At 46.7% G+C, this 17,999-nt stretch overlaps 1 protein-coding gene across 1 annotated transcript in view; it reads left to right on the forward strand.

Annotated features, from left to right (window-relative positions):
* LOC147443103 (uncharacterized) overlaps positions 1-17,999 on the forward strand; it is a 303,366-nt gene that overhangs the window by 239,231 nt on the left and 46,136 nt on the right. The window contains exon 23 of the mRNA XM_086529029.1: positions 2,796-3,016. Coding sequence (XP_086385155.1) covers positions 2,796-3,016 — 221 coding nt within the window. The remainder of the gene's footprint in view (positions 1-2,795; positions 3,017-17,999) is intronic.

The following is a 17,999-nucleotide window of genomic DNA, read 5'->3' on the forward strand; positions in this document are numbered from 1 at the left end:
CATTGCTACGTTGTGTTTTCTTTCTGTTTGAGGGAGGTTTCCGGTGGGACTTCAAGTGAAGTCTCACTCTGTTGAGCATACATAGGGGAGGAGCTCAGTGGTTTGTGCCCTCGCTTGTCTAGACTGACCTCGTCCAGCTTGGTCTAGACTGGCCTCGTCCAGCTTGTTCTAGTCCATCTTCGCCCTCAACCAGCTTGGTCTAGTTCATCTTCACCTCGTCGAGCTTGATCTAGCTGGTCTAGTCTTTCTCGCCCCTATCTAGGTGGAGTGGTCTAGCGATTCTAGCATGGTCTAGTCAAGTCTGGTCCAACGGGTCTAGACTATCCAGCAAGTTCAAGGGTCTTCGTGTCAAGACTTGGGTGGGTTTGTTTCTACTGTATGACACATATGCATGTTACAAGACAAAGAAACATAAAGTCACCAATGAACACTCCCCCCGCAAATAACCATCCAGGTTCAGGCCATGAGTTGTTCAACGACTCCCTCATCACTCCTCCCGCATAATCTAAAAAGGTCCGAGCCGGGAGATATAGAGTATATTTACAACCAAATGCCTTCAGGACCGCAACCTACGTCGTTTGGAGGTTCAAGCATACAATCAAACGCCCCCTAAACATCTCGTTTGCGTCGTTCGGAGGTTTTCCAACATACAACGGAACGGCCCCAGACATTCCGTCTGCGTCATTCCGAGGTTCAAACAATACCAAAACAACATTTCTCACTACTCTACCCAGGATGAAATCACCAAGCATTAAAACGAGTATTAAAACCAGAGTCAAACAGTTCAAACCGCCACCAAGACAGGTTTAAAACAGATACCATCTATTTCAAACAAATTCCAAACAGCACTTCCTCAAACAGAGTTGAAAAATATTTAAAACAACTAGATAATTCACTCAGGTTTTTGTTCAAAAAGCCAAGCTTTGAGGACGATTGGCTTGTTCTTCTGCATCATGGTAATTGTACGGTTTTGGATCTAAAGTGTCACGTCATTCTTGCCATGACAAGGCATGCCCAAGAGAACGTCACAGTTGCCCAATTCCATGATGTGAAAATCAGCTTTTCTGTGATATCCTTGAATGGTCATTAAAAGAGCACCAATGAGAGGTACCACCTTTTGGGTGTGACCAGTGGATAATTCGGCTTCGATTTTGCCACCCTGCGGATCATAATCAAATTCCATTTACTTCAAGATGGTTGGGATAAAGATAAAGAAGGAGTAAAATGAGGGAAGTGGAGAAGAGGTGGAAGTGACACATGTGAGAACGAAAAATCTAGTAGCTGTGATAGTCATGGGGAAGTCAACAAAGTGAGAAGTGGTGAATGGGGGAGCTATGGAGTGAGGAGGGGCGATCAAGGTGTGACTGTTAGAAAAAAGGTAATTGACTGACGCAAAGAACGCTATCTTTAACTACCTTGGCTCTCTTTGGCTTCTTGGGCTTAACGGATTGATTCTGTTAACTCAATCTATTTGCCCGTTGGTGGTCTAGTGGACCAGAGGCATTTGGCAGGACACCAAGGAGTGGTACTCGAGTGGACACCCTGGCCAGTCTACCACTACAACCAGAGTCCAGATATGTGTCTTTTAGAGATACTTGTTAGCAATTATGGATATTGTGGAGCTATTGTATATATAGTGAGTTTGGTATGAGTCTAGTCTCTCACACCCTCCCTACACATCCTCGACACCCCCATTGTACCTTGTGTGCACTTGCTCTAGAGCTGTGAGCAGACATTGATAAGGCCTAGAAATGGTTGGATTTGAGGCATATTACATGGTCTTCGCAGCTGCCAATGTAGTTTGGAGGCTTGTTTGTCTAGAGACTACGTCAGCATGGTCCCTCCCACTTTTTCGTTTTCGAGCAAAAGCGGGGTTTTAACCCTTTGCATTACATAAAACTCGACCATAGGTCAATATACAAGAAGTATGGGAAAAACCGTGAAAGATATAGACGAACATCATGGGGAGATACAGTCAATCATGAAAATGGTAAGGATACTCAAAATGCCTGTGGGAAGCATACACAAATCTGCCAAAGGCTCTCCACCTCTGGTGGAGTAGCAAAACCATGTAGTCCAGTGCAGAGGTGGAGAAGCAAAACCATGTAGTCCAGTGCTAGTAACCAAAATGGTATAAAGGATCTGCTGCAAAAACCCTGCTGTAGAAGCTCATAAAAGCCATGCAACTGGAAAGCCCCTATGCTATGCCTCCAAAATCATCTGCATCCACTCGATCCAACCAGTTTCTTTGGACTGGAAGTCTCCTTCAGCACTTACTGTACGGGATTTTTGTAGTACATCATCCTTTTTTGGTATTTCTCAACTGAAATATTCAGAGTTGGATGCTGGAGTTTATGGAGGGATAGTCTCAGGATTGTTTGGTTCCTTAGATAATTTGATGTCTACAGTACAGGTGGTCCCTTGAATTATGCATTCGTTGGTGGGGCCTCATGCCAAAGAGCTGGAACCTGGATTATTATCACCTACATCACATTGTGGAATGTGAGATGATAAACAGACCAATTTCATTCTCCTGCACCACATTCTACTACTTGTATCATCTGGAGTCCTGTATTACTCCCCATGTTTGCCAGTATAACTGTACTTTGCTTAGTGGGATTATTTTTTTCCCGGTTCCTCTTTCAAATGACGTTTGTCTTTTTTCCATAATGGCAAAAAAAAAAAAAAAAAAAAAAGAATAAATATACAGATCATAAAGATGTGGTCTGGCTTTACTTTCAAATCGCTGTTTTTTTAGGACTCCCAGGGTTTTTACTTTTCTCATCATTTTGCAGGAGCCCGTGCATGGAACTTGTGTAATTTATTATGAACAGATTGTGTATGTACCTGTGTTAGGCTCTGTTGGAAGTGATACATTCATGTATGCAGTACAAGATGAGAATAGCAACTTTGGATTTGGTATGGTAATAATTGAGATACATGCTGAATTGCCCAAGATTATCAGCTTTTCAGAAACTTTGGAAGCGCTTGAAGATGAGCCCATTACTTTTGATGGGTATAGTTTTTACAACATAGCTTATTAACTTGGAAGTGCTGTCAGTTTAGATATGTATGTTAATTTATTACTTACTCATTTGATATGCTTATGCCTAAATGTATAGATTGTTTCCTATAGCAAATGTAGTACCTTCAACTCTTTTGCTAGTATGCACTCTCATCAATTAGGATTTGTGGCACAGTCTAGCAGTATTGCATTTGATCTCAATACGAGCTCTTATCCTTGTGAGAACATTATATTTGTGTTGGTCGGGCCATTCCCTCAACCGTAATAACCAGGATTGTGATCTCAATGAGACCATTTTGAGATGACTGATCATACATGAGGGAATTGGTGACAGACCATGTAGTAATCAAGAATTTGAACTCTGAAAAGGGAGCAAACTTTCATCAAGCGGCATATCACCTAAAGAGATCCATGACATGAACACTACTACGAACTTCTTTGAGTTTCTTGTGAAGCATCAGAGATGAATTTAGAGAGGGAAGAAGGATTGGGATGTATCTGTAGATCATGTGACTCACAACCTTTTCAATCTGTAAAGGCTTTTTGAAATCCTCTAAAAGATAAGCATGGTGAGCATCCTACATGCCTGGAAGGAAAGTAAGGGATCTTTCTATCGAGAAGAACGTTCATTGATGGCAAGGCCATTGATTAGCATCAGGTATCCTATGGGACAACAAAAATATAGAGGAGCAATCCCAGAGATACATGTACACAGATTGGAACTACAATAGGACTTTTTGGATTCATCCTACTCTGGAAAGAGACACATCAGAGGAGACTACCAAGGGTGGGGGGTTTCCAGTAGGAGTCTACCATAGGGGACCGTGAGGCAGAGCACCAAAAGAGGATCTGGAGGCTGTGCTCCTCCTACAATAGCTGCCTGAATGCCTCCTCGAATTGGTTGCTTCTGTTCGGAGGCTAGATATACGTGGATCTGGTTGCATCTGTCGACATACAGGATGTTATATCCCCCCGTATGCTACGTCTCCCCTCCCCTTGAGGATCAAGATATGCCATGATCTAGGGGATGAGGACAGAAGAGAGGAAGGAGAGGGGATTGGACCATTGGGGCAGCCTCCTCAGATACATAATAGACAACTCCACCTTGGGGGTAGTCCTCATAGGAACTTCAGCGCACAGACACAGAGCAGTCAGTCCAACATTTATAATTTTAAGCATCCAAAGGTGATGTATACATTAGAGATGACGGACATCCTGAGGCAGTGGCTCACTCAGCAGCATGGTCTTGACATTGAGCGTCTGCAGCCTTTCCCGTAGGATATCTGTGAGAATGAGAATCCAGCCGCCACTTAAGAGCATCATACATGAGACACAGACGGGTTTCTTCAAGGAGCGTAGTATCCGGGAGGCAACTGCTCTTGTTCGTCTCCGAGGAGAGGATCTCGTGGTGCTCCTTCTCGATTTTGAGAAGGCCTATGACAAAGTGGATTGGGGCTTCTTGGAGGGCATTATGTGCCGAATGGGCTTTTCAGATACTTGGATTAGAGGGGTGTCATCTCTTTACAGGTGTGCGCATAGCCAAGTGCTGCTTGTAGGTGGAAGAGGGGAATGCTTCATGCTCACACGGTCAGTACGACAGGGATGCCCTCTTGCCCCCTTCTTGTTCTAATTCTATGCCGAGGCGATGAGTAGATTCCTTACTTCACAGGAGGTTGGCTTGTTTGGACTGCAATTACAGAGTCTAGCTCAGGCCAAAGTTTCTTGGCAGGTCATTACTTTACCTTGTTCCTAGGGAGGGTTGGGGATCATCAATATAGCTCGGTAGAGTAGAGCTCTCCTTAAGAAACTCGTTGTCAAAGGTCTCCTTCCAGGGGAGGAGCCCTGGAAGGACTTGCTGCTTCATCAGATTCGTGCCCGGGTCCCTCAGATTGGAGGCCCTTGGGGCCCGTCCACTCACTGGATCTTCACAAAGATGCGCAAAGTAGGCCTAAGCAGGAGATGGGAGGAATGATTTGCTTTGAGCTTGCTTTGGTCTAGGAGCAGCTGTGGTGTGGCCTTGAGCAACACCAGCCTACGTGCACTAAGGAGCGCTTGAGACAACCACTTACATGGAACCCTTTGGTCAGCACACAGTAGAGGTCCCATGGTAGAGGATCCAACCCCCACTTTTGGAGACTAGCTGTAGTTTACAGCACTTCTAAGGGAGGTTCATAAACGTCAGTTGCGAGACATGAGGGGGGTGCAAAGCATATAAGGATATTGTAGAGGCCATACCAACATAGTGGCACATCCCTCTTGAGCTGGATGCTCCCTACTAGATGGCTTTCACTCGACTAGAGGTACTTTTTGCAGTTCGAGCTTGCTCAAACGCAGGGTATTGTATTTTCTTTGAGGTTCAGAGAGAGAAGCGCCTTCAACAAGTCGCTAACAAGGAACCGGAGGCGGTCAAGTGCTGCTTTTAGTGGATCCGAGCTGTAGGCATTAGTGGGACCTCCTCTTCATTGGTCTCTCCAAGATTCTCCTCCCGCGCATTGTTATTGACATCTTGATGATTCTCCATTGTTGCTGAAGAATAGTTGCCCGTTCTGGATTTGATTGCCCATGGAAGAAGATCAATACAACTGTGCTCTGATACCACTGTGACCAGCTGGCCTACTGCCCTCGCTGTGTTGGACACATAAATAGTAATTTTTAGCTTTGCACTAAAGAGTAGAAAACCAGAAATCTATCGCTCTGATAATGCAGAGATAAGATAAATTAATTGAGAGAGACAAAGACTGAGAAAGGGAGATGGGATCAGGAGAGATGGAGAGGTCAAGTTCCCGCCCCTTTCGGTATTTCTTTATTGAATTCAAATATCTAAATACAATAACTCTTATATAGGGCACCTTGCTTATGGAAGAGAGAGAAATGAAATGAAATGAAATGTTATATTAACGTCTTCAAAAGGCCGAAATGACCTATGAGACCAATCTGTTACAAATTGGTGAATCTAATACCATGTCTGGGTACAAAAGAACTAGATACTACTGCTAGAATCCATCCTCATCTGCACTCTGGATATCGAGAGTATGGCTCGAATCCTATGCTGTAGCCTCCGTCGATGCTGTGTAGCCCCTCTTCAATCATGGATGTCTAGATCTCCGTAGCTCTAGTGCTCGGTCGATGAGAGTGCCAGTAGTGGTTGAATGAGTGTGGGCCGAGCTCTGCAATGATGACTGCTCCTCTAGCTGTCCCATATCTAGTGAAAAGAAATCTGTAATCTGTCTCTTGGACTGTCTCTCTCTATCTCTCCCCAATAAAGTGTCTCTATATCTGTGTAACTCAAGTAGATATAGCCCAAGACATCTCTGATCCTCATAACTCATGACCCTAGAGAAAGGACCGAAACCCTCTTTGAATAAGCAGTGGAAACGACCCCGTATCTCATAGTACATTGTGCAATGACATATGTAATGTAGCTTCTCTGGCTCTAACTGGCATCAGCGGCATATCCTGCAGTCTGCTGGTATCCCTCTAAATCTACCAGTCTCAATCTCGAGCTGATGTGAGGGTGTGCGTATCTGACCAATGGCACACCGCAAACCATGAGACATATGTGTGTCCATGTAGCTGGGTCAAATCACAAACCCATCTCTTGTGAGGTGGAGAAGATGCTCTCTATAGAAATCCATCTTCGTGCCCAACTCCTGTGGCGGCTCTATCCATGTCCTCCTGGTGTCCAGCTAGATCGGGTCCTGACGAATGAGTCTAGTAATATCCACCCGTATAAGAGAGAGAAATGAAATGAAATGAAATGTTATATTAACGTCTTCAAAAGGCCAAAGTGACCTATGAGACCAGAAAGTTACAATGCGGTGTATCTAATACAAAGTCAGTTTAACAAAATAAATTAAACTAGGATAACAAAATATAAATACTGCGGGATCCTAAACTAAGCAATACAATGTGAAGGCAATATGGGAGGGGAGTAGAGATCCATCTTCATAGGGATCCATCTTCATCTGCACTGTGGACGACGAAAGAGTATGGCTCGAATCCTTTGCTGTAGCCTCCTTCGAAACCGTGTAGCTCCTCTTCCCCATCGGGGTCGTCTAGATCTCCCTAGCTCCAATGCTCGGTCTATGAGAATGCTAGTAGTGCAGGTAGACCTCTCCACTGTTGGCTGCTCCTCTGTCTGTTCTTCTGGGTGTACAATATCTAGTGTAAAGAAATCTGTGATCTGTCTCTGGGGTTGTCGCTCTTCAGCTCTCCTCAGTAAAGTTTCTCTATGCATGTGTAACTCAAGTAGATATAGCCCAAGACATCTCTGATCCTCATAACTCATGACCCTAGATAGAGGCCCAAAACCTTCTCTGAATAGACAATGAAAACGGCCTCGTATCTCATAGTACACTATGCAATGACATATGTAATGTACTTCTGTCTCTGGCTCTAGATGGCATAAGCGGCATATCGTGCTATCTGCTGGTGTCCCTCTGAATCTGCCAATCTCAATCTCGAGTTGATGTGATGACGTGCGTATCTGGCCAATGGCATAGCGCAGACCATGAGAAAGATGCGTGTCCATATAGCTAGGTCGAATCACAAACCCATCCCCCGTGAGGTGGAGAAGATGCTCTCTATAGAAAGCTATCTTTGTGCCCAACTCCTGTAACGGCTCTATCCATGTCCTCCTCGTGTCCAACTGGATCAGATCGTGACGAATAAGTCTATTAATCTCTACCCGTGTCAGAGACCTCAAGGGTGCCTGTAGAGAGTATTGAAAAGGAGGCAACCTGTCCATGGTGAAACCATGTGTATGAAACCATGATGCCATCTGTGCAAACCAGCATAATGTATCCCCATTAAGAGCTAATTGTCTGGAGGACTCTAGAGCCACCCTGGCATATCTGTCTCTAGTAGTATCCCACAGACTGTGTACAAAGAAGACTGATCTGGTAAGCGCCTCAATCTCCATAGGGGGGGCAGCTAATTCCACTCGAATGATATCATGCGGTACGGAAGCCTTGGCTCTAATCAGCCGAGAGATCATAGATACCAGGGGCTTCTCCATATGCCTCCAACCATCTTGGCCTATAGAAGGTCCCCAAACCTGCACCCCATATAACATAGTAGAAGCAACCAAAGTATCAAAGAGCCATAACTTTGTCCTAGGTTCCTGGAACTGAACCTGCAAACACATCCTCTCCATTCCCCCCAGAGCCACACCAGCTCTAGTTAGTCTAGTCTCTGCTGCTCTTCTCAAAGAAAATCTCGGCCCAGTAAAGACTACCCCCAGGTAAGTGTATGCATCTGTATACTCCACAATCTCCTGACCATATTTGAAGGTAGGTACTGATCTCCTAATCCATTGTGGTGTGGTGTTAAACACCATAACCTTGGTTTTACCTAGGTTTACACACAGTCCACTATCCTCTGCAAAACTGCGTAGTGCATCCAAATGTCGTTGCATATCTTCTGGTGAGTCAGATATCAGCACAATATCATCAGCATATAGTAGCAATGGGATCCACGTCCCTGCCAGCTGTGCACCCTTCTGTCAATGTACTCAGACACCTCATCAACATACATACCAAATAGATTAGGAGACAATGGGCAGCCCTGTTTCACTCTGATAGTAGAGTGAACTAAATCAGATACCCCTTCCGGAGTGCGTACATGCCCTACCATTATCTGTACAAAGCCATAATCCCCCAAATCACCTCTATGGGCACCCCCATCTCCGGCAATCTACGCATCAATCGGGCTCTTGGTACCATGTCAAATGCTTTGCGAAAATCCACAAAGCTACAATAGATCCGTCTCCCATGTGCTCTACCCTCCTCAATGATGGCCCTGAGTGTCAGAATATGATCAAGAGTGGAGAAACCCCTCCTGAAGCCGGATTGACCCTTTGCTCGTACACCCTCGCCCTCTGCCCAATTACTCAAGTGTTGCTCCAGAATAGATGCATACAACCGTGCCAATGTGTGTCCAACCATAATAGTGCGGTAGTTCCCAAGCTCTGTGGGGTCCCCAGCCTTGAAGATGGGCACAATATTAGACAGCCTCCAAGTCTCAGGTAATCCCTCACACATGGCACGATTGAACAACACTGCGAGAACCTCCATCAGCATATCCCTGGCATGTATAAAGTGCTCCACTACTAGACCGTCATGATCATATGCCTTCCCGGTCCTCATCTTGTCGATGGCTCTTTGTACCATCTCAGGTGTAAAGAAAGTGCTCGCAGCTGGGCAAGGCTTGGTAGGGTCTGGAAGGGGTTCCTGTCCAGGAAGCGTATATAATGATGTCGCATATTGGCCCCACACATCAGGTGAAGTAATCACTGGGGGAGGGGAGTGCTCATGGAAGAGTCGCCATGCCTCTCCTGAGTCCCTACTCAAGAACATTTGATATAGGTCTCGTTCCATCTGAGCTAGGTAAGCTCGCTTCTTCCGTCGCACAAGGCGTCAGAAAGCAATCCGAGACTGTCTGTAAGTGATGACTCCTAAAAGAAGATCCCTCTGAAGCTGAGTTCTCATCTCTGTGCATTCCTCATCATACCAACTATTATGGGGCATGCTCCCAGAATGTCTTCTTTTGCCCGGCTGAGTGTGTGGGTATGCCACTAATGCAGCCCCATGCAGTGTCTCAGTCAGTAGAGTGGTGCACTCCTCCACTGAGAGGCCTGTACCATTTGTACCAGTTGTGCCTTCCAATAGACGGTCCCAGATCTCCTCTGTATAAACAAAATCAGTCTATGAAGTGAATGTATAGCGGGTGTGTGACTTGCCTCCTGATGTATGGGTTGTACTATATTGAAATTTGACGGACAGTGTCAAGAGAGCATGATCTACTGCTATGCCCACTGGCCTGGCTCCCACTATGAAATCCTGAATGTAGGGGATAAAGCTCGGTTGTGTCATAACATAATCCACTGTACTGGCCCCATGTCTGTGTGGAAAGCATGTGAAACCGGCTACTCCAGGAAATCGTTGTAAGCCATTAAGTATAGCTAATCCATGTGTAGTCGTCATTTCCATGAGGTATCTCCCATACTCCGTCTACTCTCTATCATCTAAGCATCTGTCAAGTCCCAACTCACCCCCATCCAGCTCTCTAAGCACCTCATCTGAAGTGTCGTAGAAGATTGCCTACGAGTTACCAGTTCGGGCATTGAAGTCCCATAGGAGAATGATATCACCATCCCTAGAAAACTCCCAAATGTCATCATCTCGGATAGAGAAAGGCGCCTGCCGTCTGGATGCGGCATACATTGATGTACTGGGAGGAAAGTAACATATGGCAATATATAGGAATCGACCTGTGTCAGGTCTCAGTCTCACCCACATATATCTAGCATGATCATCTCTTCATACAATATGCAGTAATGGTTGTAGTTCCTCTTTGAATAGCACTGCTACTCCTCTTGAACCTCTACTCCCGTGCTCAGATCTCGCATTTGTCCTGTGAGCTGTTTCCCATCTGTATCCCACCACATGTGGCATTACCTGTCCAGGGGCCTGATGAGTCTCTGAGAAGAACACAATATCCTTGTCTTTGAAACTCTCCTCAAATGCACCCACGTCCAACCTCATAGACCCATTACAATTCCAGGTAGCCATCTTCAGTGTGGTCCCATAGGTCTCGCACCGTCATGCAGTACGCCTCTCTAAAATCACCACCTGTCCATCTCTGTAGAAGGCTATCTTTCCCTTCTCCCTTGCCGCTGTAATTTCTGGCATTACCTCTCTCATGTGTGCGAGTTGTGAGAGAGTCAGGTCATCACCGAGGAAAATACCTGTCTTTTTGAGAGTAGGCCTCTTCCTCAAGAATTCCTTCTTCTCTTCCAACGAGGGGAAGTGTAGTATGAGAGCTCTCCCCTTTGAAGACTCTCCCGTGCCATCACTTCTCTTACCTACCCTCCATGCCTTTGTGTGCAAAGGCTTCTCCATCCCCATCATGGATGTAAGGCTTGTGACCTCTTTCTCCACATTGTTTATATCCTTGAGACCGGTCACTCTCACATGCAGTGCTCGCATCCGCCTTCTTTGTTCCTCTTCGAGAGTCATGTTGATAAGCGTCGGTGTACAAGGAGTTTCTTGACCTTTCCCTTTCTTGGCGACCTCAATCCATTTTTCAGCCTCGTCCACCTTTTTCTGTGTCCTTGTTATCATCTCCGCCCATGAAGACGTCTTTGCCACACTCAGTTTCTCTTCCTCTGTGATCATCCTTACCTGCTCCTTGATTTCCTTGATTTCATCTATTACCGAGGGTTGAAATTCGCCTTCCTCTAGTCCATTGCTTACTCTAACAGCAAGCTCCTGTTTAAGGGCTGAGACTTCTTTTTTGAGTACCCGTATCTCGGCGTTTGGGTTCTCCTGTTTGAGGACTGAGACGTCTTCTTTGAGTGTCTGTATTTCTGCGTTAAGGCTCTCTTTCTCCTTCTTCTACTTTGCGCCTTCATTGAAGACCATCTGAAGGAGGTTGGCCTTCTCCTTCCACCATCCTTCCATCTCTGTTTCCACTCCTTCATTTCCCTCTCCATCTGCGCCATCCGCTTATTCGTGAGCATGAAGGTTGCCTTTGCTCGCGGCTTGCAAACAGGTGAGACATTGGCGGCTTCCGTGTCCTGTGCAGGGTCTTCTTCAAGTGTGATAGTTTGTGCAACACCCATCAAGCCTTCATGGCCTTGACGTTGATCCATTATGGTGAGGTCCAAAGAATGAGAGAGAGAGAGAGAGAGAGAGAGAGAGAGAGAGAGAGAGATGGGGGGCGTTGGGCGAGGGGGGGGGGGGGGGGGTGCGATAGACTGAGGAGGGGGGTGCGATAAACAAAGAGGGGGGTTGAAAAGTTTTAAAGTTAAAGTTAAATTAAACTAAACTGGGGGGGGCGATAGGTAGAGGAGGGGGGGCAGCGCGATAGAGAGAGGGAGCGGGGCGGGCATCGAGAGAGAGAGAGAGAGAGAGAGAGAGAGAGAGAGAGAGAGAGGGGGGGGGGGGGGGGGGTATGTTAAAAAAGATAGAGAAGTTAAATCAAATTAAATTAAATTAACTTAACTTAGAAAAGGGGGGGGGGGGGGGGGGGATAGATTGAAGAGGAGGAGCGCGATAGAGAGAAGGAGCGGGGCGGGCAGCACAAGAGAGAGCGGGAGCGAAGGGCAGGGGCAGGAGGGCGTGATAGACGGTGGGGGGGGGGGGGGGGGGCAACGATAGACTGAGGAGGGGGGGGGGGGGGGGGGGGGCTGTGCGAGGGGCACACAGAGAGAGAGAGAGAGAGAGAGAGAGAGAGAGAGAGATGAAATGAAATGAGATGTTATATTAACGTCTTCGAAAGGCCAAATGACCTATGAGACCAAAAAGTTTAAATTGGTGAATTTGATATCATGTCTAAGTACGGGAATTACAAAGTACAAAGCTACAAAGAACTAACACTAAAACACTAAGGAGAAAGGAAATAAATCTGAAGTTGATTCGGGATTGAGACGAGATACTGAGGGGGGGGGGGGGGTGTTGGTGGGTTCAGATGAAATCTCTCATCGGTCGCTGTCGGGTCTCATCAACCTCCTCCATGGTCAGTACTTTGGTTGGGAGTCTTGCATGTCGAGCTAGAGTGATGTGTATCTCCTGTTTGTAGCCTTCGTCAGTGGCGGGAGACCCCCCGAGGTCATGGGCATCTTGACCTGTCTAGCTCAGTGGCTTGGTCAAGCATCGTACCTCTAGTATTGGTGGGCTCTGAGATCTGTTGTAATGACTGCTCCTCTGGCTCTCCCCTAGCTGTTGTAAAGAAATCTGTGATTCGTCTCTTGAGACTGTCTTTCCCCTGATGTCCTGAGCAAGCTCTCCCTAAGTTTGTGCAGCTCTAGGAGGAACAATCCGAGGCATCTCTGACCCATGTATCTCATGACTCTAGAAAAAGGTCCGAAACCTTCTCTGAACATGCAGTGGAAGCGGCCGCGTATCTCATAGTACGCCGGGCAATGACATGTGTAGTGAATCTCTGTCTCTAGCTCTAAGTTACATAGGTGACATATCCTGGACCTTGCTGGCACCCCTCGAAATCGGCCAGTCTCGATCTGGAGCTGATGTGAGGATATGGTATCTGCCCAATAGCGCATCTTATCCCATGAGATAAGTGCGCATCCATGTATGCAAGCCTAGTCACAAAGCTGTCTTCCGTAAGTTGGAGAAGATGTTCTCTGTAGAAGGCCATCTTCGTGCCCAGCTCTTGTGTCGGCTGTATCCATGTGCTTCTGGTATCTAGCTGAATCAAGTCCTGGCGTATGAGTCTCATGCGACTGAAACCATGCTGTCATCTATCCATACCAACGTGTTGTATCGCTAGTTGTCGAGATGACTCCAGGGCAAGCTGAACGTATCTGTCCCTAGGGAGATCCCATAGACCGTTCATAAAGGATACTGATATGGTCAATGCCTCCACCACGAGGGGGAGGGCGGCTAGCTCGGCTCAGATAATCTCATACAGCACTGAGGCCTTAGCCCAAATCATCCGAGCGATCATAGAGACCAGAGGCCTCTCCATACATCTCAATCCATCTGTGTTGCCAGATCTCCCATGGTGGTCTACTGAGGGTCCCCATACCTGAACTCCATAGAGCATAGCTGGAATCACTAGAGTGTCAAAAAGCCAGAGCTTTGTTCGCGGTTCCTGAAACTGAACTTGCGAACACATCCTCTCCAGCCCTCCCAAAGCTACATATGCTCTCGTCAGTCTAGTCTCTGATGCTCTCCTTAGTGAAAACACCAGTCTACCGAACACTACCCCAAGATAAGTATATGCATCTATGTACACAGTCTCTTGGTCATACGTAAATGTAGGTGCTGACCTCCTGACCCACTGTGGTGTGGTGTTGAACACCATAACCTTAATTTTCCCCAGGTTGACAGACAATTCACTGTCACGAGCAAATGTATGCAGAGAATCCAAATGACGTTGCATCCCCTCTAGAGAGTCAGAAATCAGCACAATATCATCAGCATATAGAAACAACGGAATCCATTGCCCTGCTAGTCAAGCTCGTCTGTCTCCCTGACGTTCTACATAGTTCGAAAACTCATCCACATACATCCCAAAAAGAGTCAGGGCTAGGGGGCATCCTTGCTTTACTCCAATAGTGGAGTGGACCATGTCTGACATTCCCTTAGTGGTGCGTACCCGCCCCATCATTGTCATGTATAGAGCCAGAATACCCCATATCAGCTCTGTAGGCACACCCATGTCCTGTAGTCTGCATATAAGTCTGGCTCTCGGCACTGTGTCAAAAGCTTTGTGGAAATCCGTAAAGCTACAATAGATCCTCATGCCATGGTGTCTACCCTCCTCAATAATAGCTCTGAGTGTCAGAATCTGGTCAAGAGTGGAGAAAACTCTCCTGAAACCTGCTTGCCTTGGTGCTCTTATGCCCTCTCGCTCTGCCCATCTACTCACCTCCTGCTCAAGAACGGATGCATACAGCCTAGCTAATGTGTGACCAACCATGATGGTGTGATAATTCCCAGGAATCATGGGATCTCCTGAATTGAAAATAGGCACAATTGTAGACATACTCCAAGTCTCAGGGAAGCCCTTATACATGGCTTGATTAAACATCATAGCCAAGAGCTTTGCAAGCATATCTCTAGCATGGATGCAGTGCTCTGCTACCATACCATCATGATCATGTGCTCTCCTTGTCTTCATCTTGTCAATGGCTTTCCTTACCCTCTCGGCAGTAAAGAAAGAACATGTCTCCGGGCATGTCTCTAGTGGGTCTAGCAGAGGTGGTTGCCATGATGATGTGTAGAGAGATGTGGCATATTTCCCCCATGTCTCAGTGGCGGTGACCACTGGAATAGCTTCCATGCTTTGCCTGAGTCCTGACTTATAAATAATTGATACAGATCCCGCTCAAGGTGAGATAGATAAGCCCTTTTCTTTCATCGCACTAGGCAGAGAACGATAATCCCTGACTGTCTCTGTGTGGAAATTCCCATGAGCATTTCCCTCTGTAATTTGATCCTCGTCTCTCTACACTCCTCATCATACCAGCTGTTTTGGGGCATGCTCCCAAATTGTCTCCGTGTAGGCTAGCTGTGGGGGTATGCCTCTGATGCTGCATCATGGAGCGTCTCTGTCAATATCTGAGTGAGTCCATTTAGTGGCCGTCCCGGCTCCTGGGTGCATAGCTGCATGTATATCTCATCCATATACACAGAATCCTTTTCCCTCATGAAGATATACCGAGTGTGTGTAGGGACCTCTCTAATGGAGTTGTGCTGAACTGAAACGTCAGGGTGAAAGACAAGATAGCACGATCAACTGCTACTCCAACTGGCCTAGTGCCCACCATGAAATCCTGAAAGAATGGAATGAGATCTGGCTGGGCCATAACATAGTCCACTATGCTGGCACCACGTTGGTGTAAAAAGCAAGTAAAACCTCCAGCTGTCTAAATCTTTGTAGGCCATTTAAAACCATATCTATCAAGTATCTGCCATACTCAGTGTATTCCTCATCTTGTGATAGTCTGGATAGACCCATCTCTTTAACGTCCAGCTCCCTAAGCATCTCCTCGGAAGTATCATAAAATATTGTTTGGTGGTGGGCAGTCCTAGCATTGAAATCCCCTAGTATGATAATGTCACCATCCTTAGAGAACTCCCATATGTCATTATCCAAAATAGCAAAGGGGGATTGTCCTCTAGGTGATGCATATATTGACGTCTCAGAGGAAAGTAACAGATAGCAATGTAGAGGTATCTGCCCGTCTCTTCCTTGAGCCTCACCCACATGTACCTATTCTGTTCATCTTTGCACGCTATATATATGAATCGCTTCAACTCCTCCCTGAATAGAACTGCCACTCCCCCTGAGCCCCGTCCTCGATGCTCCGATCTGGTCTCCTGTCTACAAGCTATCTCCCATCTATATCCGCTCAATTGTGGCATGGATTGCCCAGGCGCTTGATGCATCTCAAAGTAGAAAATGATGTCTCTCCTTGTGAAGCTATCCTCAAACAAGACGGAGTGACCCATTACAATTCCAGGTTGCCACCTTTAGTGTGATCCCATAGGTCTCCAACCGTCATGCAGGGCGTGGCTCCAATATCACCACCTTTCCATCCCTGTAAAACGCAATCTTCCCCTTTTCCATTGCTGCTCTAATTTCCGGCATTACTTCTTGCATATGAGCAATCTGCAAGAGGGTGAGGTCATCTCCAAGAAAGATGCCAGTCTTCTTTAGAGTCGGTCTCTTCTTCAAGAAGTCCTTCTTCGCTTCCATGGAGGGGAAGCGGAGAATGAGTGCCCTTTCCTTCAAGGTTTCTCCGTTGCTCCCACTTTTCTTAGTGCCCACTCTCCAAGCCCTCGTATGCGTCTGCTCGTTGACCCCCACCAGAGTCATGAGTTCTTTCACCTCTTCATCCACATTATCTTGGTCTCTGAGGCCACATACCCTTACGTGTAAGGCCCGCACACGTCTCCTTTGCTCCTATTCTAGTGTCAAGTTGATGATGGTTGGTATGGGGGTGGGGGTTATTTCCTTGCCTTTTTCTTTCGTGACAATCTTGATCCATTTTTCAGCCTTTTTTGCTTTTTGTTGGGTCTTTGTGATGACATCTACCCACAAGGTCGTCATTTCTTTTTTTTGCTCCCCACCTTCTTTGATGGCCCGCACTTGTTCCTTGATCGTGTTAAGCTCTTCAATTACTGAGGGTTGAAGCTCTCCCTCTTGGAGGACATTCTGCGATCTCACCTCTGCAAGCTCTTGCTTGAGTAGTGCGATTTTCTCATCTTGGGCCTTCACGCAATCCTCGAGTGTATGTATCGTGCTTTCCTGTGTTGCCACGTGTGCGTCAAGTACATTAATAGTACCTAGGAGGTGGCGGTTGATCTTGTTGATGGACTCGCTCAATTCTTCTTTGCATTGTTGGATGGCATCCTCCGCCGGGTTATCCTTGCCATTCTGCTTTCTCATGATTGAAAGGCCGCAACAAGAGAGGGAGAGGGGTACAGAAGTTAAGAAGAGTTTTTTTTTTTTTCCTCCTCTCTTTCTCTCTTTACGCGGGTAGAGGCCCTCTCTCTACGCTATTCATCTCTCTCTCTCTCTCTCTCTCTCTCTCTCTCTCTCTCTCTCTCTCTCTCTCTCTCTCTCTCTACGCTACTCTCTTCTTCTTTTTTCTCTCTCTATGCAACTTTTCCCCCATCTTTCTCTCTCTACGCTACTTTTTCCCCCTCTTTCTCTCTCTACGCAATTTTTCTCTCTTTCTACGCGCTAGGTTGGGGAGTTGCAAGGAGAGCGCGAGGGAGCAGCAAGGAGCGGGGGCAGGGGCACAGCTGTCGGGAGCACAGAGCAGGAGGGAGCAGCAGGGAAGGGGGAAGCGCGTGCGGGCAGCAAGGAGCGGGGGCAGGGGCAGCGGGCGTAGCAGCATGAGCGAGACTGGGAGCACAGAGCACAAGCGGGAGCGAGAGCAACAGGTGGGGGGGGGGGGAGCGCGAGCGGAAGCACAGCAGGAGAGAGAGAGAGAGAGAGAGAGAGAGAGAGAGAGAAATGAAATGAAATGAAATGTTATATTAAGGTCTTCAAAAAGGCCAGAATGACCTATGAGACCAAACTGATACAAAAGTGGTGAATCCGTTACAAAGTCTGGGTACCTTAGTACTAAAGTACTAAGTGTGAAAAGTGTGAAAGTGTGAAAATAAATATGAAAAACTAAATACAAAGTATTGAATAAACTTCTTAGGAGCATTCTGGGTGTTTGGCTAGAATGCTTCTAATCCTTTGTTGTAGTCTCCTCCGGTGAAGTGTGCTTCTGCATCTCGGTCGTGGTCGTCTCGATTTCCTAAGCTCAATCGCCCTGTCAATGAGGGTGCCTTTGGTATGGATGTGGGTACTCCTTTGTGCTGGTTGCTGGTCTCTTGCTTCTCCTTCCCCTCCTGCTTCTCTCGATCCGAAGAAATCTGTGATCTGCCTCTGAGGCTGTAGTGCTCTTTGTCTTCTCATTAGATTATCCCTGTGCCGATGTATTTCC

Source organism: Adiantum capillus-veneris, chromosome 14 (assembly GCF_014529385.1).
Source record: "Adiantum capillus-veneris isolate H3 chromosome 14, ASM1452938v2, whole genome shotgun sequence".
NCBI lineage: Eukaryota > Viridiplantae > Streptophyta > Polypodiopsida > Polypodiales > Pteridaceae > Adiantum > Adiantum capillus-veneris.